Source organism: Pelophylax lessonae (genome assembly GCF_965119305.1).
Source record: "Pelophylax lessonae genome assembly, chromosome: 1".
NCBI classification, from domain to species: Eukaryota; Metazoa; Chordata; class Amphibia; order Anura; family Ranidae; genus Pelophylax; species Pelophylax lessonae.
In genome coordinates, this window is record NC_138768.1 from 186,303,225 (window position 1) to 186,328,014 (window position 24,790).

A 24,790-nucleotide genomic window follows, 5' to 3' on the forward strand; every position below is an offset into this window, starting at 1 on the left:
ATAACTTAAAAGATCAAAAGTTTCTATGTATGCCTCCTCCAACACAGTCCATATTGACTATTTTAAGGTAATACCTTTTGTACTGTCCTGTACTAGGAGTTTGCCATAGTTCTATAGGAAACAGATTGTACAGTCCTTGATGATTCATGACTTGCAAGTATTGTTCATTCGGGGAAATCTGTACAGAGAGAATATTGAAGCAGTCATTGCAGACCTATATCCCACTCATCTAGTGACTTTGTTGCAGAGCCATAACATTAACTAGTATGCAGACCAGGAGTTGACTTTATTATCTGCACTCAGGTTCAGGAGTAAGAGTCAGAACTACAGCCAAAGGTAGTCAGTGAGCTAGTATTCTTTGGAGATCAGCAATTGAAGCCCCAGTATAGTTTTAAATAAATATTAAACTTAAAGACAAAACAATTTTTTTCTTCTAGTTTTTGGAAGGAGTGGAGAGGGATTAGAACACCTGTCCTATTTATTGCTGTCTGCCCCTGTTAGGGAGAATCCATTTCTGTATTTGTCCTGTTTACTATGATCATTGAGAGCCGGTTCACACTACCACGACCAGAAAGTCGCCCTGTGACTTGTTTAGAGACTTGTTTAGAGACTTGTTTAGAGACTTGTGAAGAGACTTGTGAAGAGACTTGTGAAGAGACTTGTGAAGAGACTTGTGAAGAGACTTGTGAAGAGACTTGTGAAGAGACTTGTGAAGAGACTTGTGAAGAGACTTGTGAAGAGACTTGTGAAGAGACTTGTGAAGAGACTTGTGCACTACTTTGAAGAGACAGGCGACTTTGTCTGTGGGGAATGCCTGGCTAATCTCTTTCTTCTTCCTGGAAAGTCTGATAACAAGTCGCTTCAATTTAGATAAGGAGGCGACTCCCATTGAAGTATATGGGACAGTCGGATCACAGGTCGCCTCAAAGTAGTACAGGACCCTTTTCTGAAGTCGGAGCGACTTCAGTAGTGCCAATTAAGATGGCACTGATTGATTAACATTGCTTTTGTTATGTCAAGCGACCTGGGGCTACACAAGTCGCCTCACAAGTCGTGCTAGTGTGAATGGGCTCTAAAAGTTTAAAAAAAAAAAAAACCCATATTTTGGGTGGACATCATAACACTAATAGAGGAAATCTTCCAATGGAGACACTAGTTCTGGTGACACACCGGGATACCCTCATTTTGAAGGGATTTCCTTTGACTTCCTGTTTTGGCTACGGGACAGGAAGGGCAGGTAATTAAACTGATAAGGGTTATAACCCTCCCTTACTGTATCAAAAATGTAAAAAATATATTTTTTTTCCTTGATTAATAGTGTAACCTCATATCATCTGTGTACTACGCTGCAGAAGGCATTATCATTTTTGTCCCCAGGGCTGAATTCCAGGAAGCAGACCCCAGAAAAGGCAATGTAGCACCTATAACAATAAAAAAAAAAAAAAATAAAACTAATGAAATAGCTGGGTAAATTCTCTGCATTACAGCTGAGCTAAACTGTGCTCATGCAATATCGTGCTGTACTGCACACAGCAATTAATAAAAAATCTATGCCAGGAGGCCACAAAGGGGTTTTCTCAGGCAAGTTGATAAATTACTGGCATTCATTTTTTTAAATTTACTAAAATCTATTGAAACAAGGACTGCACTGCGCAGCTATTAGAGGAGGGCCACAATATCCTTCAATGGAAAGTACACCTGCTCCAGGCATATTCTCTTCTGCATTGAGAGACTGGTTGGACACGTCCTATAATTTTAAATGAGCTACTGATAGGAAGTGGTGACTCCGGAACCACTGATATGCTGTGCTAACTCCGTAAAGTATATACGGTATCCAGACAAACTTTTTCCCAATTTTGGATAGAGTAAGTAATTTCGATTTTTACTGCTATCCGAAGATTTATTCTCTTTCTGTCTAACTGATGATTTCATCATACAGGAAGTGAGGGAAAAATTGCCAACAGGGCACAGACAGGAAAAAAAAAAAAAAAGTGGCGTTAGTCTGGCCTTCCCCCTACTCTGCTAATTAATTTGAATGAATTTTATTTTTGTTAAGCTCTTGGGATGTTCCTTTCACTTTCTGTCTGAAAACCCAGATAGTGGTAAAAACCTGAAACCAAAAAAAGTTTTGGTTATGCATATACTTTGATAAAAATCATCAATGCCATAGCTGACCACCTTCCGGAAATGCTAGCTGTCTGGTGGTTACTCTTCTTTCTCCAATTCTTCTTCTTTAGAACCAGCTCCAGTCTTTCTTGAAAATGCATTGCAGATGCTGCTTTGGAAGCCTGTTTGAGTGGTGGTGAACTTCTAGTAGAACCCACTGCACAATTTGATCACTCTCCTAATCACAGCAGCGTCGGAGTAAACTATCTGATTTCTATCCTTTCATAAGTTAAAGCAAAGTTCTCTTGGAAAATTGGAAAATTTTAAGTGATCTTGAGGCAGAAGCTTGCATGCCTGCACAGAAGGACCTTGCAACCTCCTATGCCTGTCTACCACTGGTCTCTGATCTCCAAAGTAGTGCCCTAATTGTCTTAAATGCTACAGGAGATGAATGCATTCATCGGGGAAACATGTAATGACAGCTCGCTCTTAGTAGTGTGGACCTACGTGATATGGAACACAAGAGGGCGCTTCTAGGTGTAGTATTTGAGATTAATTTATCAATAAAAAACCATATAAACCACTCATATGAAGTAGAATAAAAATGTTTAAGTCCAGCACTTCTAGGTAGGGGGCTACGCAGCCGCCATGCCGACTGTGCTGTAATTTAGTGTGCAGACTTTTTCTATCATGCGCACACATAACCAACTAGCAAAGATCCTTAGAGTGAGTAATATGGAGGATGACATGGCACCATTGCAGAGGGATGTCCATCATGTGCAATCAATATCTGCGGCACCCGTTTGGAAGACATGGAAAATACTGAGACGCAATAATGTGCGGGCGGTGGGTATACCGGAGAAGTTGGAGGGGAAAAAACCCAGTGGCCTTTATGGAAAAATGGCTTACCACTACCTTTTGGCAGGGAGGCTTTTTCCCCTGTGCTTACTATTGAAAGGGCTCACAGGGTCCCCCCTAGGCCGAGACGTCCTGGAGAACCTCCTGGGCCATTTTAATACAAGCTTCTGAACTTTAAGGATAGAGATGGGGTTCTGTACCAGGCTAGAACCAAAGGAGATTTAATGACTACCCTGACTTCTCGGCTGAGGTTCAGCGTCGCAGAGCGAAATTCACTGAAATGAAGAAACTTCTCCGGAAATATGATGTCACCTATGCAATGCTTTATCCAGCTAAACTTCAGATTGCTGCCAAAGATAAAACTCACTTTTTTTGATAACCCTGCCAATGCCTCCAACTGGTTGGATCAAGTAGAGCATACCCTGAGGAAGGCTAGCATTCCTGCAGCTTGATGTTCTCACTATATGCCTAATGAAAGTTGAAAAACGTACTCTTCTTTTTGTTGTGCAAGGTGCTTTTAAGGTGGAAGGGAGCTTTACATGAACACTTAAGCATATGCCCTATTCCTTATTGAGAATTAGGACTGCAAGTTTCTTTAGACTATAACTTTATTACGACTTTGGGGCCCCCTTTAGCCCTTTGTCCCACGTGGACTGGATGACCTTCTCCTATTTTCTCCATTCTGTTGAGGATATGGGAATGTTTGAACGTGTGTGTGTGTGTGTGTGTGTGTGTGTTTTTGTGTCTCATGCTATGACCTGTTGCAGAGACCGAAGTTTGACGTTTTCATGTTAACCCAGCTGGGCTGGATCTCTCTTTGCAGGACTAGCGGACCCTATAACTAAAGTGGATAGGCTTGAACATGTTCGTGAGATGCTTACCCAGCCCTATGCCCGCCCTGTCTATAACATCTGGTGTTGTTGCAATGGCTGACAAGTAGATCTTTGTGTCCTGGAATGTTAGGGGTTTCGGTGATGCAGTGAAAAGGGTAGTTCTATTCTGTACCTTGAGGGCACACAACCCAGCTGTAGTGTGTAGGAGATTCCCCTGCATAAAGATTCACTATCTGTGCTTAAGAACCACAAATTCTCTTCCCAGTTTCACTCCACCCACACTACCTATTCCAGAGAAGTTAGCATTTTAATTTCAAATTCTGTGGCATTTCAGTTGTTGCAATCACAAATTGATGACCAAGGCTGGTGTTTTTTCTTACTATGCAAAGTGGAAGGAATGGTGTGTATTATTGCGAATGCATATGTCCCTCCGCCTTTCTCATTGGACAGTCTGAGCAGTATGGCACAATTTATAGCCCCGCATTCTAATGTCCCTATATGGATACTGGGGGACTTCAATAATGTTGTGGATAAATTCTTAGATACTTTTTTCATCTAGGTCAACTGGCCAGAGTCAGCAAGGGGGCCCGACCTGTTTGCCAACTTCATACTAGAACTAGGACTTGGGGATGTGTGGCGACAGACATCCACATGTGCAATGTTTTTCGTGTTGTTCTGCTTCTTATAGATGTCTTTCCAGAATTGATATGTTTGGGTAATATGTTGGCACTTCAGAGAACTGAGTGCGTGGCATATGCACCTCGGAATATCTTGAACTACTCTTAGGGTTCAAATTGTTATTTCGCACACCTGAAAACCTTCATTGTGGAAAGTGAACCCCTTTTTGGCTTCAGCTTTTTCCAGAGGACAGTAGCATACCCATAGCTATAGAGGGATTTCTGGATTCTAATAAGGGCACGGTGTGACCCGGGGTAGTATGGGATACCATGAATGCCCACTTACTGGGACTAATCGTTAAATCTCTACTATCAAATCTAAAACTAAAGACTGGGAAAACCGGGTCATGCAGGAAGCCATTAGAGCGGAGGAGAGATATATTAACAATCCCATGACTGATTCGGAAAGAGGTTGGTTGGAGGCCCAAGCCTTATACCGACAGATGTCTATATCCGCGGCTGAAAATAAAAGATTTTTTTATGCAGCAGTGATATTTCCATGAGGGCGAAAACACGGGGAACCTACTAGCAGTGATAGCCTAGGCACAGCAGGGTATTCCCCATGTGGAGGCAGTGCAGGACTCTGAGGGTAGGACAGTGAGAAACCGTGAGCGAATTCCAGGGGTGTTCTGTTTTTTTTTTTTTTTTTTTTTTTCAGGATCTATATACATCTAACGTGTCCCCCTATGGAGGATGACTTGGCTCAGTTTTTAGAGCCATGCACCCTCCCAAGGGTTATGGAGCATGAATCTGGGGTGTGGGGCTCATGCATTGGCGCAAATGGCTAATAGTAAGGCTCCGGGTACGGATGAATTGCTGGCAGAGGTATACAAGAAATATGGGGAGGTGCTCCTCCCTGCCTTGTTGGCAACACTAAATGATTCTCTGGAAAGAGGACAGTTACCGGCATCAATGAATGAAGCTATTATTGTGGTGATACCTAAGCCTGGCAAAGATCCCTTGTATCCTGACTCGTATAGGCCTATATCTTTGCTCAACTCAGAAGTTAAGCTATTGGCTCAGGTTCTGGCAAATAGGCTGGCGGGCGTTGTGGCTAGGTTGGTACATCAGGATCAGTTTGCGTTTATACCCACCCACTCTACATCATTAAATATCCATAGACTATTCTTAAATATCCAGACTCCGGTGGACAATCCTGGTACTAGAGCTATATTCTCCCTAGACGCGGCCAAAGCGTTTGATAGCGTGGAGGGGAAATATCTATGGGTGGTACTTCGCAGATTTGGATTAGGGGATAAGTTAATCTGATGGATACAATTGTATGCTAAGCCCAGGGCCAGAATCGGAATCCATGATTCCCTGTCTGAGCCCTTTCCTTTGTTCTGTGGAACGATGCAGGGATGCCCACTCTCACCATTGCTCTTCGCGCTGGCATCGCATTGACGACTAGAAACTGAGTCAGTGCGCCTAGGATTTCAGCTATCTGCTTTCAGGCATCAAGACGCCGCTTCGCTGATGCAGAGATTTGAAATCCCCGCGGCTCCTATCCATAATTCTCTGTGTACCGACGAGGCATTTTAATTGGTCAGCACCGTCACATGGACGGCGCTGACCAATCAGAACCGGCTGCCTCCTCTCCACTTTCAGCACATCTGTCAGTCTATATGGGACCTGATGAAGACACTCGCTATGGGCCACTGTCAGGTTTCTAGACCTGGCAGAGACCTGCGGCATTTCTGCACATGCTCTCGATATCAGTCCAGAATGGCAGTGTGGGAGCAGAATTTTGGGCTGAAAGAACAATGGTGGATCAATGACACATCCATATTTAGCACTGCTCGACTTCTGCCACTGTCAGCCCTCCTCATTGCGGTCACCCAGCACACATCTGACATCATGTAAGTGTGCTGGGTCTGCGGCTGAGCGGTGTGTGAGGCGGGGAAATGGTGTACCAGGTCTGGGCTCTGCACGGAATTTCATGTGTCAGCCACTCCCCATCCCACTGCTCCAGCCTGCCTGTGTGTCACTGCTTCCTCCAGCCCCTGGGGGAGGTGGGAATGCAGACTGAGCCCATCCTGCCATGGCTAAGGGAAGGGCACCACCTACAATTAGTTGGGGGGCACAGTTTACCTTTAACTGGCTAGGTGTGGGAGCCCCTCCCTGCCTTGTTGGGAAGACGTGTGGGGAAGCAGAGCAGGCCATTTTCTGGGTGTATGTGAGGAAGGTGGAGGTGGGGGGGGAGTGCCACATTTCTGGAGGATTCCTCTGTACACACAATAGAGCTGAGGGGACCTCACTGTACATATACAAATCTGCCTGATACTTTCCCTCTCCCTCATCCAATCCGTGCTGCCATCCCACGGGGACTAGTCTCCTCTTCACCGTAGCCGGCAATGAGGACGGAGCGAGAGCGAGGCTCGGAGTCCTTCGATTGAGAACGAGGCTTGGTCAGCGGTCGTGCGTTGACGTCACTGGGGATGCAACGCGTTTCTGAGCATGCGTGCTGCCGAGGGGCAGGCAGCCGCGCTCCTTCACAGCAGGATGGCAGCCCGGATCGGATTACTTTATCCCCCACCTACCTATCTTGGAGTTCCCAGGAGGGTCCCTTTTTACATGTATTTGCTTACTTACAGCTGTGAGTGCATACTTTTTATTGAATAAATGTGTTTTAAAGACTACACTTGGAGGCGCTTCTTTCTCTCCTTATGAGTGCTGTTGGTGTCGGGGGGCTGCATTTCATTGATGGTATCATGAATTCACAGATGTACTGCTTTATATTGAAATAGAAGATGCTACCATCACCCTGTGTCCTTGGTCGTCATGCACTTTTCCAACATGACCAATGATCCAAAACACACATCTAAGGCCACTGTTGCATTTCTGAAGAACAGGGTGAAGGTGATTAAGTGGCCAAGTATGTCTCATGACCTGAACCCAATTGAACACCCGTTGGGAGTTCTGAAGAGACAAATTGAGCATCACTCTCCATCCAGCATGTAGGTTCTAAAATAGGTCGTTCTTGAAGAATGGAAAAAGATAGATCTTGCAATATGTCGCCAACTTTTTCATTCCATACCTAGAAGACTTGGTGCTGTCCTTGCCTATTATGGAGGGCATACAAAATGCTATATATAGTAACTTTTGCTGTGGGGTGTATTCATTTTTGCATCAACTAATTTGAGTCAAACCTGAAGATTTTGTAATCCAAGTTCTAGTTTTAACCTTACTTTCATGTAATGAGCTAAACAAATGTTCTATAAAACTCCATTTTGCCAACTTTGGAAATTGTTCTTGTGTTTCATTGAGATTGACTAAAATCTTACTTTTCAAAAGGGGTGTAATTTATGCTGAGCACTGTATAAGGGTTTACAACCACTTTAAAATACTGTTTGTGTTTTACAAAGCTGTGTGTTGCTGCATTGAAACTTCCAATTTACTGTCATTACATAATGAACAGCAGAGTGACATTACCTTATTGAACATAAGCCATGTCTGCACCATATTGTGCACTTCACATCACTGATAAACTGCCATTCATCAGCTCATTTTTGTTGGTTGCATTTTGTGCCGTTTCACATCTGGTCTTAATCAAATTTGGATCACGTTTTTATGTTATGATGAATTTAATTCCAAGCACATGATGGATCTATTATGCTTTCAGAAAATGTGATTAATCACATTGTTTGTTTTAGTTTAACTCGCATTGGTAATGAAATCCCCAGTGAACACCATGTTAACGGAATAGAATTTTCTTTTCTCTGATCCTAAAAAATTATGTTCTAAAACTAAATCGTATCAGTGATGTTTTTTGATCTTGTATATTGGAGCCTTGTTTCGGCCTCCACCTGTTCTAATCTCCCTAGAAAGGTAAGAGTTTCTGCTTCCACTTAATAGGCTGTGGTTTTGACCAGCGTGAAAGCTCCATGTGGTTAATGTACTTCCATTGTTGCATTTGATCACGAATATGTTGTGAAGGGATCACTCGACATTTTGTATGTAAACATAAATTGTGTTGTAACTGGTTTAAATTCCTTTGGTATTCCCCTATGTATGATATCATTGGGTTCATGGAGAGTTTGCATACCCAGGGACCTTCCTCTGTACTGGGCCGAGGACGAGGAAATCATATTGTTCTCTTAAATATGTCACTTTAGATTTATTCGGAGGAAACCTTGTCAGATAAATTTATGGGGAAAGCAATTATTGTTGGGTGGTGCCTTTCTTTGTATAATAAGTTGCTGCTTAGTTATGATCCTTAAAGCTGAACTCTGTAGCGATTATAAAATAAAAAACACTAGCTAATGCAGTTTAAAAATCACTGCCACAGGCCAGCTCCCTTCAAGAACTTTGGCTGACGAGGCAATGTACAGTATATTATGCCTAATTATTCATTAACCACTTGCTGACCAAAATACATATAAATACATACATTGCGATTCTCAAGTGGTTTACCGGGATTATGGCTGAAGATATTGTTTTTTTTTTTTGTTTTTTCTGCAGGAGGCCAGCTTTCTCATGAAACTGGTTTGAGTGGCTCATAAGCTGCTGGATCGGTTTCTGAAGTGGGGGGAGGGGATGTCCCGCACACACAACTCCCCCGCTGGGCTTACCGTGTCTGCCAGTTCGCCTGAGAAGCGATCAGACAGTGCGGCCGGCTGCTCCCATAGGTGATCAAAGGACTATATGAACAGAACCCCCTCTGATGGGATTTTCAAGGGCATAAATATCAGTGTAATTTAAAATTGGCACAATATATTTTGACATGTATATAAAAAAACAAGACATTTACATACACTAAAATATCAATGCGGTTCTATATAATACTAATTGCTGGATTTACAGAAGTAACCACATTCATCTGTTTAAAAACAGAGGTATGAACCCAATGCGTTTCACAAACTGAAAATTTCTTCTTCAGGGGTAAGCGGTTACAACATAGGACTTTTCCTATAGAGCCGCCCAACACATATGGAAACCCGCATCAAACCACATCATTTTAAAATAAATATACAAGGATTTTTGCTGTTGCCTGCTACTAAAGACCCACATCGCTAAACCCACAAGGGGTCAAAAGAGCCCAAAATGGTCACGAGTCTCAGCCCCACAGTTGAGTAATCAGCCCAACATGGTCTGCACGGGAGAGGGAAGGGTAACAAAGGCAGATGACAGATGTCCTAAAGGTCAATGGTTTGGATCTGGTATTTCTATTTCAAGTTAAATTATGTAGGAGAGTATCTCTTGGGGACAAACAAAGTTTTTAATCACCCAATATTAGAGATCCAGAGGTCTGGTGTCATCCCATGCTTTTGTTTGGTCATCAGGTGACTTTTTTTTTTTTTTTTTAACTTTTGCTTTTAAAGGTAAAGAAAAGATTTGTGATCTTTTTGACCCCAGATCTCTCCAAAAAGAGTACCTGTCATACTTCTGTTACAAGGGATATTTACATTCCTTCCTTGTAGTGGAAATAAAAGTGATTAAAAAATTAATTGGATGGTGTAAAATAAATATTAAGCTTTTTTTTTTTCTTTTTTTTTTTTAAGCGTCACCATCCCTTTGTGCATGTGTGCAGAAGCGTACGCATATACCTAGTGCATTACCCGTGGTCAATAATTGCAAATTTTTAATAAAAATGCCAAATGCATACTCACAGACGTAAAGATAAAATCATGTTACAAGCATCCACCATGTGTGAACTGGAACAAGTCCTTCAGTCAGGACCGCTAACGCGTTTCGGGGGTCAGGCCCCCTTCCTCAGAGCTGGTCTTACCACATGCAGATCACAAATATATATGATCTGAAGGACTTGTTCCAGTTCACACATGGTGGATGCTTGTAACATGATTTTATCTTTACGTCTGTGAGTATGCATTTGGCATTTTTATTAAAAATTTGCAATTATTGACCTCGGGTAATGCACTAGGTGTTTGCGCCTCCTTTTCCTTTCTTTTCTATGTACCCATGTTGGAGTTCCCTGCCTGAGGAGAGCAGCACGCCAGTCTTCCCCTTCAAAGTGAGCGCTAGGCTGAATTTTTGTACTTTGGTTAGTGCACGCATATGTAAACGGTATTCGAGCCACACATGTGAGGTATCGCCGGGAACATTAGATCAAGAGCAATAATTCTAGCTCTTGACCTCCTCTGTAACTCTAAACAGGTAATCTGTATAGGCCTTTAAAGCGTCGCCTATGGAGATTTTTAAGTGCTGTAGTTTGTCACGATTCAATGAGCATGCACAATTTTAAAACCTGACATTTTTGGTATCTATTTACTCGGCGTACAATCCTCTTTCACGATCTACAAATAAATTGGGGTAACTGTTGTGTGTTTTTTTTTTTTTTTTTTTATTTATTAAATTGTTTTATTAAAATTGTTTTATTAAAGTGTTTTTCCCAAAAAAAATAGCATTTTACAAAACTGCTTCGCAAATACCATGTTACATTAGAAAAATTCCAATCTCCATTTTATTCCCTAGGGTCTCTGCTAAAAAAAAAATATATATATATAATGTTTTGGGGGTTATAAGTAATTTTCTTGCAAAAAATACTGATTTATATTGATTGTAATGTCTCGTGTGTGTGTGTGTGTGGTGTTTGTTATTTAAAAAAAAAAAAAAAAAAAAACTTATACTTACCTTCTCTGTGAAGTGGTTTTACACAGATCAGCTCTGATCCTCCTCTTCTTGGCTCCTCCTTTGGTGCTCCTGGTCCCTACTCCTGTTGAGTGCCCCCACAGCAAGCCGCTTGGGTGCTTGGGGCACCCAAGCCGAGCCACAACTTGGTGTGTCCATTCAGACACGGAGCCACGGCCCGGCCCCTTTCTCTCCCTATTGGCTCACTGACTTTGACAGCAGCGGGAACCAACGGCGCCTTGCTGCTGTCTCAGCCAATGAGGAGGGAAGCCCCGGGCAGCCGAGACACTCCTGCAACATCGCTGGATCTAGAGGGACCTCAGGTAAGAGGGGGGCTGCTGCACACACAGACTGCATTAAGATTAAAAAAAAAAAACCCTCTGATTTTACAACCATATTAAACTTGTAAACAAAAAGTACCTGAAAAAGCCTGGTAGGAATGTGATTAATATCCCTGCCTGTGTAGTGTTGCTTAATGTTGTGAAATAGTGGCTTTCTGTCTATCTGCTTGTCGTGTGTGCGTGCGTACGTGCGTACCTACAGTATGTGTATATTCACTGATGTATTCCAGCGCACTCCTTCCAACCAAAGATGGCCATCAGCAAAGTTCATAAGCTAAATGGTCACTAGAACACCATCAATAAGTAAATCTTTTATTTGCCACCATGGAAGCAAGCTATTGATACTGATGGTATGCCAGTGACCACATTGCCTTTTAAAGGGGAGTTCCATTCTGTAGAAAAATATAAAATAAAATGTCAGCATCTACTAATACTGTATCTATTTTTTTTTTAATACAAGGACACTTACCTGTCCAGGGATCTCATGATGTCGGTACCCCAAGCCGATTCATCTATCGGCTTCGGGTGCAGGTGCCGGCATTGCAAGTAAGGGAATCTGGCAGTGAATCCTTTAGGCTTCACAGCCATTTTCCTACTGCGCATGCGCGAGTCACGCTGCGCTTTCTAAATGGTCCCGTCTTCTAGGACACACACAGGTCCCAGAAGCTGTTTTGCAAGGTATGACGGCGCCTGCACTGGAACTGACGTCATTGCATGCCAGGAAGTGACGAATCGCCGCGGCCGCCGAGGGGAGGAAGAAGGAAGTAAGGTAAGTATATTTTCTTCTAAACGAGGTAAGTAATAAAAAAAAAAAAAAAAAAAAAAAAAAAAAAATTGCGATTATCCATTTGTTTTTCAGGTGACCCGGAGCGAGAAGATGGAGGTAAGTATAATTTTAGGGTGGAACTCCACTTTGATGAGTCTGCATTGTGTGTGCTTTGACCCGTTTGTAATGAGCATGCATTGTGTGTGCATTAATCCTTAACTATTCTGTCCCCAATATATAAGCATTAATCTTTTAGCACCTAGTCCCCAGTGGCCTGTCCCCAGCATATAAACATTAACACCTTAGCACCCATTCCTCAGCAGATACCGTGCCTTGCAAAAGTATTCACCCCCTCGACTTTTGACCTATTTTGTTACCTTACAGCCTTAAGTTGAATGTTTTGATATCTGAATTTTATGTGATGGATCAGAACACAGTAGTCTAAGTTGAAGTGAATTGAGAAAAATCTATACATAAACAATTTTTTAGAAATAGAAAACAGGAAATTGGCATGTGCGTATGTATTCACCCCCTTTGTTATAAAGCCCATAAAAAGCTCTGGTGCAACCAATTACCTTCAGAAGTCACATAATTAGTGAAATGATGTCCACCTGTGTGCAATCTTAAGTGTCACATGATCTGTCATTACATACACACCTTTTTTCAAAAGGCCCCAGAGGCTGCAACACCTAAGCAAGAGGCACCACTAACCAAACACTGCCATGAAGACCAAGGAACTCTCCAAACAAGTAAGGGACAATGTTGTTGAGAAGTACAAGTCAAGGTGAGGTTAAAAAAAAAAAAGTATCCAAATCTTTGATGATCCCCAGGAGCACCATCAAATCTATTATAACCAAATGCAAAGAACATGTCACAACAGCAAACCTGCCAAGAGACGGCCGCCCACCAAAACTCACGGATCAGATAAGGAGGGCATTAATCAGAGAGGCAGCACAGAGACCTAAGGTAACCCTGGAGAAGCTGCAGAGTTCCACAGCAGAGACTGGAGTATCTGTACATAGGACAACAATAAGCTGTACGCTCCATAGAGTTGGGCTTTATGGCAGAGTGGCCAGAAGAAAGCCAGTACTTTCAGCAAAAAAACTAAATGGCATGTTTTAAGTTTGCGAAAAGGCATGTGGGAGACTCCCAAAATGTATGGAGGAAGGTGCTCCGGTCTGATGAGACTAAAATTGAACTTTTCGGCCATCAAAGAAAACGCTATGTCTGTCGCAAACCCAACACATCACATCACCCAAATAACACCTTCCTCACAGTGAAACATGGTGGTGGCAGCATCATGCTGTGGGGATGTTTTTCAGCAGCCGGGACTGGGAAACAGGGCAGAGTTGAAGGAAAGATGGATGGCGCTAAATGCAGGGATATTCTTGAGCAAAACCTGTACCACTCTGTGCGTGATTTGAGGCTAGGATGGAGGTTCACCTTCCAGCAGGACAATGACCCCAAACACACTGCTAAAGCAACACTTGAGTGGTTTAAGGGGAAACATGTAAATGTGTTGGAATGGCCTAGTCAAAGCCCAGACCTCAATCCAATAGAAAATCTGTGGTCGGACTTTAGATTGCTGTTCACAAGCGCAAACCATCCAACTTGAAGGAGCTGGAGCAGTTTTGCAAGGAGGAATGGGCAAATATCCCAGTGGTAAGATGTGGCAAGCTCATAGAGACTTATGGGCCATACACACTATAAGATTTTCTGAAGACTTTTTCCTTTAGACTTACCAAAACCATATAACATGAGGTCAAACCTAAACACTTTCAATTTGTATGCAATCTGGCAGGCCCTTGCACTACATAGAAAAGGTAAATCTGAAGGAAAATGTCTTCAGAAAATCTTATAGTGTGTATGGCCCTTTAGCCAAAGCGACTTGGAGCTGTGATTGCCGCAAAAGTTGGCTCTACAAAGTATTAACTTTAGGGGGGTGAATAGTTATGCACATTGATTTTTCTGTTATTTTGTCCTATTTCTTGTATGCTTCACAAAAAAAAAAATCTTCAAAGTTGTGGGCATGTTCTGTAAATTAAATGATGCAAATCCTAAAACCATCCATGTTAATTCCAGGTTGAGGCAACAAAATGCGAAAAATGGCAAGGTGAATACTTTTGCAAGGCACTGTATATGATAATCCCTTAATGTCCAATCCTCCGCCCATGTACATTATCTCCTCAGCTACCTCCTCAGGGTTGTTTACAAGTTGTTCATTGACAATCACTTTAAGAAAGCAGAGGTACCAGGTTTAATGGAGATTATTCATACCGGGTTTGAAATGAATTTGGAGAGTTGTTAAGGTAAATAAGTTTTATCCTTCTAGTTGCTCACACAAAAACCGTGTTTTAAAGACTATACCTCCCATTTCATTTCTGTTTTATAACTGCTTACATTGGAACTTTGCCATAGTGTAAGATCTAGTCATATTTGTTTGCAAAGGCTTAATACTTTACATTGAAATACCATTAAATATGTCTAAAGTTAAGTAGAGGCAAAACATTTTTTTAGCTTTTGGATAGAACAGGGAGGAATTGGCACACTTAATAATAATAATAATAATATTATTATTTTATTTTTTTTATTGCAGTCTGTGCCCCTGTTAGGGAGATTAAAGCCTAGTACACATGGGCCGAATGTCAGGCAGTTCAACAGAAACTGTCCAACATTTGGCCCGTGTGTACAGGAGCCGGTCCAACAGAAGGGACATGACTTTAAAAGGTCAACCAATGGCCTCCCTATCAGTGCTCTCAGCCAATGGCTGTGTTGACTGGAGTGTTCTGGTGGGAGGGCCATCCCCCCTGTCGGAACACAATAGATCACTGGGGACATCGCTGTACTAAATTTAAATAGTACAAAGGCTCCTCCTGAGCTCTTCAGTATATAGTTTAGCCTACTGGGTTGAAGGGAAAAAAAAAAAATAATGAATAGGGTGCACCAGGCCTAAGGACCCTTTCACATGGGATAAACTCCACCGGCTCACCGGGGAATCTGTCCGCTGATCCCCGCTAAGCAGGCGGATGGCTTATCCATTTTTTATCTATGCCTTCAAGGTTGCGCTAGGTTCCCGGTCCCACCTGACCGTGTGGTACGTGTCCAATTTGATTCTCGCCGACTAATTTAGTCTGGCTTGAGAACACCTCCTTGGCTACTCAGTCTTTTATATGTTTTTTTCTGGGATGGCTTATCCATGTCCGATCCATGTCCACGTCCGATCCACACAGCCTGCTTTCCTCTATGGATGGTCAGATGTAAACTGCCTGTCTGTTTACACGGCCATCCAATCTGTTAGACTTATGCGGAATTGATCCCCATCCATCTACTTTTTTAGCGGATAGGTTTGGATCGGATGTTGGTGGGTGTTTGACAACCACTGCTCCATACAGGGCAATAGATGGTCGGATTGGGTCTGCCTGAAAAACTGACAGGCGGACCCAACGGTCCGCTCATGTGGAAGGGGCCTTACGCTCTCTATTTTTCCTGTTTACCATTATCATTGGAAAGTAAAAGCATCCCAAAGTTACATGGGTTGTTCCCAGAAAGGTAATTTGCATGGATTCATCTCACTGCCTGTTTTGACTATTGGACAGGAATGGCCAAAAAAAAAAAAAAATAAGGGGTTAAAACCCTCCCTTACTCTTTCCAAAATGGGGGAAAAAGTTTTGCCTTTAGTAAGTAGCAATATAAAGCAGTATTTTAAGTGGTAATCTAAATCATAACAATTTCACATAATTCCAGCAGATTTATCAGATTGCATTTTTGTATTCCAGGTTTTTGTGGAAACCCTGGACAAATGTTTTGAAAACGTCTGTGAGCTTGATTTAATCTTCCATGTAGATAAGGTAATGTATTTGACTATATTGCATTGTAAGGTATTATCTGTAAAGGCATGGTAAACATTCCTTAACAGCGCCGCCTGGTCTTTTTCCCCTGCAAGATGTGCATTGATCATGCAGTTTCATGGTATCATTTGTTGCCCTGTACATGCACCCTAGAAGTAAATCTTCACATTCCTGTAACAACAATTTCTTTTTGAGTTGAAACATAAGGTATTTGCATGATACTGCATAGGCAAATGCATGACCCCTGTGTGTTTTGTAAGACCTGACGCTTCTTGTAAATAAACTACATATACCACAATCCCTGAGGGTCTAAGTCTAGTACTGGTGCAGGCAGGGCAGCCATCAGAAATTTTGGGGCCCCTTACACAGCTTTAGGCCTGGGCCGTTCCGGGCCTGACAACCAATATTCCCCAGGGCCCGCCCTCTGGCCGTCCCACCTAATCCGCCCACTGGCCGTCCCATTTCAGTCCTTCAGTGTACACCGAGTCCTTCAGTGCACACACTTTTATTTTAACACTCTTATAACTTAATATATGAAAATGAATCCAATCCAGCAAAGATACAGCCCCGAATATTCAGCAAAGAGACATCCCAATCCAGCAAAGAGATGGCCTCAAATAGTCAGCAAAGAGCCCAATCCAGCAAAGAGACATCCCTTTAGCTGTATCGGCTTACTCTGCGGCCACCCTGCTTTAGCAATTGCTAGTTACTACAGCAACAACTCAATCTGGTTTGTTGGGGTCTGTGTGGCTGAGCCCCTCAGAGCCCCAGGCCCCCTACATGTGTATGGGCTGTACCCCCCTGATGGCAGCCCTGGGTGCAGGTAAGGGCTACACAGTAATTTAGATCTAACAGACACAAGCAAAGCATTTAAAGACGCACAGCTCACTAAAGCAGTGTTTTATCACATTAGCACTACAACATTTATAATGCTACACAGAAGAGGGGGTGGGGAGCATGGCTTGAATTGGACACTGTGACAGGAACAGGAAATTGTCCCTTTTGCCAAATAGGGGCAAAGTAGCTAGCTGAGGGATTTCTGTAGGCTACATCCCTTAATCCAGTGGTCCTCAACTCCGGTCCTCAGGGCCCACTAACAGGCCAGATTTTAAGTATTACCTTGGGGAGATGCAGACTAGAGTACTGCAATCACTAAGCAGCAAATTATATCACCTGGGATGTATTTCAGTTATCTTGCAAACCTGGCCTGTTAGTGGGCCCTGAGGACCAGGGTTGAGGACCACTGCCTTAATCTACCTTGACCCTATTTGCATAATGCCTTTCTATTTGGAGAAGTCCACACCATGTATTTCAGTGAATGGGGGTGCCATACCACGTGTTTTCTTTAACCACTTAAGGACCGCCCGCCGCAGTTTTAGCTCTACATCGGTCATGCACCTGCTGCTAGGGGGCGAGCACGTGCCGCCGGCCACCCACGATTGCTCCCCGCTACGAGAAGAGCGGTCAGCTATTGTAAACACAGCTGACCGTTCTTCTCTCTGGAATGATCACAGAGCACCTGTGATCCTTCTATATAGGATCACAGGTCTCTGATCATTTCAAAAGCCCATCCCCCCCACAGTTAGAACAACTCCCCTAGGCTTACATTTAACCCCTTGATCACCCACTGTGATGACCCTTCCCTGTCAGTGTCATTATTACAGTAACAGTGCATATTTTTAGCACTGATTACTGTAGTAATGTCCCTGGTCCCCCCAAAAGTGTCATAAATGTCAGTTAGGGGTCCGATCTGTCTGCTGCAATGGCGCAGTCCCGCTAAAAATTGCAGATTCCTGCCATTACTAGTAAAAAAAAAAAAAAAAAAAAACGACATAAATCTTTCCCGTAGTTAGTAGACGCGATAACTTTGGCGCAAGCCAATCAAAATACGTTTATTGCCATTTTTTACCACAAGTATGTAGCAGAAAACAAATTGGGCTAAAATGTTAAAAAATTGATTTTTAATTTTTTTTTTTTTTTTTTGGTTATGTCATCTAGCAGAATGTATTTTTATATATATATATTTATATATATATTTTTTTTTTTTTTCAGAATTGTCACACATTTTTTGTTTATTGCGCAAAAAATAAAAATCAGGTGATCAAATACCACCAAGAGAAAGCTCTATTTGTGGTGAAAAAAGGACATCAATTTTATTTAGGTACAGTGTCGCACAACCTCACAATTGTCCGTTTTAAAGTAACACAGTGCCGAAACGCAAAAAATGGCCTGGTCATTAAGGGGGACAAATCCTTCCAGCCCAGAAGTGGTTAATCACTTCCCATTTGTCTAATAGATCCCAGATCTCTCCTTAAAGTGGACCTGTCATGGCCCATGCTATTACAAGGAATGTTGTTAATAAAGTTGATCCAAAAAAAAAAATGTAAATAAGAAAAAGTAATAAAATAACAAAAAAAAAAAGTGATCCGTTCTCACGAGCGAATGTGCATGTTATCGCTGCGAATGTCAGAGTGAGCGCAATAATTGTAGCACCAGAACTCCTGTGTAACTCTAAACTGGTAACCTGTAAAGGATTTTAAAGCATTGCATATGGAGATTTTTAGTTGCCATAACGAAGTGCTGTATCTGTTTATACTTGACGTAACATCTTTTATATTTTACAAAACAACTGAGTATTCTATTGTGTTTCTGTGCATTTAAAACAAATTAAAGTGTATTTCTCTATTTATTGATGGACGCAGTTCTCTCTGATCCATATCAGTAGGGTTATGCTGCCCCCTACAGGAGTATAACCCTACTGATATGGATCAGAGAGAATTGCATCCGTCAATGAACTTGACCACTTCCCGCCCGCTCTATAGGCAAATAATGGCGGGAAGGTGGTTGCATTATCCTGACCGGACGTCATATGACGATGGCAAAATAATGCACTCTGCGCATCCCCCGGGGGGCACGCAGATCGGTGATGACACACCGCATCTCCGACCTCGGTAAAGAGCCTAATTAGAGCATTGATGACCAGTGCAGACCCTTGGGGGGGGGGGGGGGGGTGCTACTAGAACCCCCTGGGATGCCCACCCATGACCCCAGGAATGCCCGCCATGGCCACCAGGGATGGCAATCAGGGCTCAGGGAGCCCATCAGTGCTGCCCACCAGTGCCCATCATTGCCATCTATCAGTAGTGCCCATTATTGCCCACCAGTGCCGCCTATCAGTGCCCATCAATGCCGCCTATATGTGCCCACCAATGCTGCATATCAGTGCCACATATCAGTGCCACCCCATCAGTGCCACCCCATCAGTGCAGCCTCATCCGTGCTCATCATTGCAGGAAAAAAAATTTATATATTTACAAAATTGTATAACATAAACAAAAAAACTTTTTTTTTTTTTTTTATTTTTTTTCAAACTTTTCAGTCTTTTTTATTTATCAAAAAAGAAAAAAAACTTGCAGTGATCAAATACCACCAAAAGAAAGCTCTATTTGTGGGGAAAAATGACATAAATTTGGTTTAGGTACAGTGTTGCATGATTGTCATTCAAAATGCAACAGCGCTAAAAGCTGCAAATTGGCCTGAGCAGAAGGGGGGTGAAAGTGCCCAGTATTGAAGAGGTTAAGAGAAAAGGATTTTAAGTCAAAAATCCAGTATTTTTTCCAAAAAAAATTGAAAAAATTGTTTGAATATCCATTTTGCAAAAATTGAGTGACATAAAAATATGCAAATAGCAAATAGGCCTCTGCTTTAAAAAAAGCATATATATATATATATATATATATATATATATATATATATATATAATATATATACAGTAACCCCCCTCCATTGCGGGGGTTACGTTCCGGACCCAGCCGCGAATAGTGAAAATCCGCGAAATAGAAAAACCCTATTAAAACGCATTGTAGGCATGTTTTTTTTTACTGTCACTGTACGTGTAAAAGCATTTTAAGGTCTTTAAACACACTTTTAAAACAATAGAAACTCATTTAAACACCTAAAAGATACTGAGAGACATAGCAAGAGCTATGGAAAACACAAAAATATTTCATTTTTAATGATTTATATAGTAAAATAACATTACAAAAAAAAACTCAATATACCAGGACCGCAAAATAGGAACCGTGATGGAGCGGGGGTTTACTGTATATAAAATGTTTGGGGTTTCTAAATAGTTTTCCAGCAAAAAAAAAAATGTTTTTTACATGTGTGAGAGAAATGTCAGAATTGGTCAAGACTGCAAGTGGTAAAGCACTGTGTTTTGTGTGCGGGAATGCGCGAGATTTACACACATTCGCACACCTGCATAGATGTGAACCTAGGCTCATACCTAGTTAAAACATTAAAAATATTGAAAGTTTACAATGCCTTAACCACTAAAGGCTCCTTTATGACAGTCTAAACAAGTACCAAATTCAGTTGCTATGTGATACACAAGTCTCAAAGTAAAGAAAACCTTCCCTGACTGAAGGAAATCCTCCTTTCTCTGTCGCTCATTGACAGACGCAGACTTCTTGATTAATATCAGTAGGGATATACTGCCCCCTACAGGAGTAGGACACTAGGCAGGAAAAAAAGTTCTGGCCACACCTTATGTGCAGTCCCAGGGGGTATATCCTCTCTCTCCCTGCTACAGGATGTCAGTTTTTTTTTTCTGCCTAGTCAGGAGTAAGGACCTAAGTTCCTTGCTGGGATCTCTGGTCCTGGCAAGCTTTTTTTAGATAAATCTTTTTTAGTTAGCTTTTTTTCTCCAGTTTGTTCCTGTGAGATCTTCAAGCAATTATGCTGGATCTGGGCGACGGGCTGGATGTTGAGATCCGGTGGTCACCCCAGCCGGCCTACGAGCGCGTGCAGGCCCTAGCTCCGCGCTGGGTCGGCCGCGACATAGTCCCGCTGGACGGGGACTGGCCCCGCGAGTTAAACGTCTCGCCAGGTCGCCTACGACCAGTCTGAATCTGAGTCGCGGCGTCCGTGTTGGCCGACAGCCCCCCCACCTCGGGGGAGAGGGGTTCTGTCAGGAGTTGGCGCCCGCCTGTTCCGGTATGGTGAGTAGAATGTTCCCCCTCTCCCCCTGACGGGTTTTGGGGTGGACGCGGGCCCCTCCCTGGGATGGTCGGACCCTCATGATCCCGGGTTCCCCTCTGTCCTGTTATGCACCCCCCACCTATCTGCCCCCTCCTTCAATCTGGGTTACAGACCGCATATGGGGGCGGTGGGGTGCGCCGCTGGTGTTGCCCTAAACGATCGTGCGGGGGGGGGGGTTACTACCTGTGCCTTCAGGTCCATCCACCGATCGATCCGTGGGTAGGAACGCGGGGGTCCCCTTTTTGGCGGTGGTCCTCCGGCGAATGCTATGGTTAAAGTGCTGGTCGGCGGATCAGGCTTCCAAAAAAGCATTGACTGATCTCCCCTTTCAGGGGGATCGCCTGTTTGGTGCTACCTTGGATGAGATTATTAAGGATCTCACTGGGGGCAAGAGCAACTTTCTACCACAGGCTAATAAAGATAAGGAACCTCGTCGCAGACAGGGACCTTCCTTTACAGCTCACAAGAAATTTTCTCGCTCCTCCGGGGCGGGCGATAAGGCAAAGTCCTCCAAAGCCCCCCCCGGGGGGGTTTCAAGAGACCCTGGTCTGGTAAGCAAAAATCCGGTCCTTCCAGACCTGAGGATAAGACCGCTTCAGCCTGAAGGTGCGCCCTCACCCAGATCAAGGGTGGGGGGGATGTCTTCGCCGGTTCCCGGACCCGTGGCTCTACAGTATTCAAGACAAATGGGTTCACGAGGTCATACGGTCGGAGCACAAGATCGAGTTGCGATCGCTTCTACAGGTGCGGTTCTTCCCTTCCAATATGCGACTGTCCCCGAATCGCCTAATGGCTCTGTTTGAGGCAGTGCAGCACTGGATGCAAATAGAGGGTGCCTATCTTCACGTTCCCATTTACGCAGGACACCAGCGGTATCTGCGCTTTGCGGTGGGAGCGGACCATTATCAGTTTGTGGCGTTACCCTTTGGTCTCGCCTCTGCTTTCCGGGTCTTCACAAAAGTTTGGGCCCTAGTCCTGGCGTTGTTGCGGCAGTGGGGCATATCGGTCCTGGGTTACCTGGACGACCTCCTCTTCTGTGCGGAGTCTCCGCAGGCTCAGTGTCATACGCGGACTCTCCAAAAGGAGATTCTTCTCAAATGGAACTGAAATTCCGATTCCCTGGACAGTTGGATCCGGCTGAGCGAGCGGACCAGGTAGTTTCTGGTTTGGGGGCCTCGGTCTCCAATGCTCAGTCAGGGGAAGCCCTTTTTTCCGAGTATCCAGGTTATCGATAAATGTGTTGGAACTGAAAGCGATCAGGTTTTGCCTGGTTCACCGGACCGAGCATCTTCAGGGCTGCTCGGTTCGGATTCAGTCGGACAATGCCACGGCCGTGGCCTATGTCAATCATCAAGGGGACACCAAGAGTTCTGGCGGCCGTGGAAGTGGCCTGCAGGTTTTGGGCGGAACAGTTTGTTCCGGCTCTTTCTGCAGTTTACGTTCTGGGAGGCGGACTTTCTCAGCCGTCAAACCCTGGATCAAGGGGAATGGCCTCTTCAGACAGAGGTGTTTCACCAGTTGTGCCTTCATTGGGGCACCCCGGACGTGGATCTGTTGGCATCTCAGCGCAACAGAAAGGTGCAGAGGGTTGTAGCCCGCGCCCGCGATCCTCTGGCGGACGCCGCAGACGCACTGAATACTCTGTGGGGGCAGTACCAGCTGCTGTATGCCTTTCCTCCTCTCAAGTTGTCACCGAAACTTCTTCACAGAATAGAGGCGGAGGGAATTCCAGTCATCCTTGTGACTCCGGATTTGCCTCATCGGGCCTGATATGCCGTCGTGGTCAGGCTGGTCGCAGACGCTCCTTGGCGACTTCCTCTCAGGGAGGATCTGCAGTCTCAGGGACCGATCGTCCATCCTGCTTTACGATCGCTGGCTTTGACGGCTTTGCTGTTGAGAGCCAGGTGTTGAAGGACAGGGGTTTGTCTGCTTCAGTTATCCCTACTCTGTTTAAAGCGAGGAAAGCGACTTCCAGAAAGGTCTATCATCGCACATGGAAGTCTTATATCGCGTGGTGTGAATCCCTTGGGTTTCCTCCACGTTCTTACTCGGTGGCTCGGATATTGGCCTTCCTGCAACGGGGGGTTGAGCTGAAGCTGGCCTTGAGCACTATCAAGGGTCAGGTTTCAGCATTGGCGATCTTCTTCCAGAGGCCACTGGCTACTCATTCTTTGGTGCGGAATTTCATCCAGGGGGTGCGGCACCTGGCTCCTCCGGTGCGCACGCCCTTGCCGCCCTGGGATCTTAATTTGGTGTTGTCGGTTCTCCAGAAACCTCCCTTTGAAAATATTAGGGAGATTCCCTTGCTTACCTTATCCCAGAAGGTGGCTTTTTTGGTGGCTATCACTTCTGCACGCAGGGTGTCGAAACTGGCCGCATTGTCCTGTCGTTCCCCATATCTGGTGGTTCATAGGGATAAGGTGGTTCTTCGTCCGAATCCATCCTTCCTTCCTAAGGTGGTTTCAGAGTTTAATTTGAATGAAGATATTGTATTGCCTTCCCTGTGTCCTAAGCCCAGTCATCCTCGGGAGTTTGCGTTGCACTCCTTGGATGTGGTTCGGGCGATCAGGGTGTACTTGGCTACTACTGACTCTTTTCGTAAGGCTGATTCACTTGTGATCACGGATGGCCCTAGAAAGGGGTTGCCTGCGTCTGCCGTGACTATCTCCAGATGGATCAGACAGACGGTGGTGCAGGCTTATTCTATTAAGGGTCGGGTTCCTCCATTCCCTGTTAAGGTGCACTCCACGCGGGCTCTTAGTGCTTCCTGGGCCTTCCGCCATCAGGCGTCGGTGCTTCAGGTTTGCAAGGCGGCTACCTGGTCGTCGGTTCATACCTTTACAAAATTTTATAAAGTTGATGTGCTGGCATCGGCGGATGCCTCTTTTGGCCGCAAGGTTCTGCAGGCTGCTGTTTGAGGGGACCGTTGGTCTACCTCGGGGGTTTATTGGTTTTTTCAGTTGGGTCTCATCCTTTTGTTCGATGAGTCCTTGATGCTTCTGGTTGGCTCCGGTTGGGCCTTCTGGATTGGATTTTTATTTCTGTTATCCCACCCCTCATTTGTGGCACTGCTTTGGGACGTCCCTACTGATATTAATCAAGAAGTCTGCGTCTGTCAATGAGCGACAGAGAAAATTGGATTTTTGACTTACCGTAAAATCCTTTTCTCAAGCTCATTGACAGACGCTGGACCCGCCCCTCTATTTTTGAGTTGGTTTGGGTTGAATTCTCTGACACTGCTTTGTTACATAACTGACATCCTGTAGCAGGGAGAGAGAGGATATACCCCCTGGAACTGCCCATAAGGTGTGGCCAGAACTTTTTTCCTGCCTAGTGTCCTACTCCTGTAGGGGGCAGTATATCCCTACTGATATTAATCAAGAAGTCTGCGTCTGTCAATGAGCTTAAGAGAAAAGGATTTCACGGTAAGTCAAAAATCCAATTTTATTTATGTCTCACATGTTCCCCCTCAGACACCGCAACTCAGTGTGAGACCGCATCAGAGACAGTGGTAGATGTGGCTAGGTGCTGATTCACAAGCTACAGGCTTATGAATCAGCAGTGATAGCCACAGGCCCTGGAACATATTTTATCCTACTGTAGTGCACAGCCTTCGTGAGAGTGGCAACTCTACTGTCAATTCAGGAGCAATTCAGCATTGTTGCTATGCCAACAGAGGAAACTGCGCTAAGCTAAGTTCACACTGTGGCAGTTTTGCAGATGATGTGTT

The 24,790-nt window shown here is 44.1% G+C and overlaps 1 protein-coding gene across 2 annotated transcripts in view; it reads left to right on the plus strand.

The window, feature by feature from the left end:
* AP3S1 (adaptor related protein complex 3 subunit sigma 1) overlaps positions 1-24,790 on the plus strand; it is a 120,407-nt gene that overhangs the window by 38,201 nt on the left and 57,416 nt on the right. For both annotated transcript variants that reach the window (XM_082243017.1, XM_082243018.1), the window contains exon 4: positions 15,946-16,017. In XM_082243017.1, the coding sequence (XP_082099143.1) occupies positions 15,946-16,017 (72 nt within the window). The remainder of the gene's footprint in view (positions 1-15,945; positions 16,018-24,790) is intronic.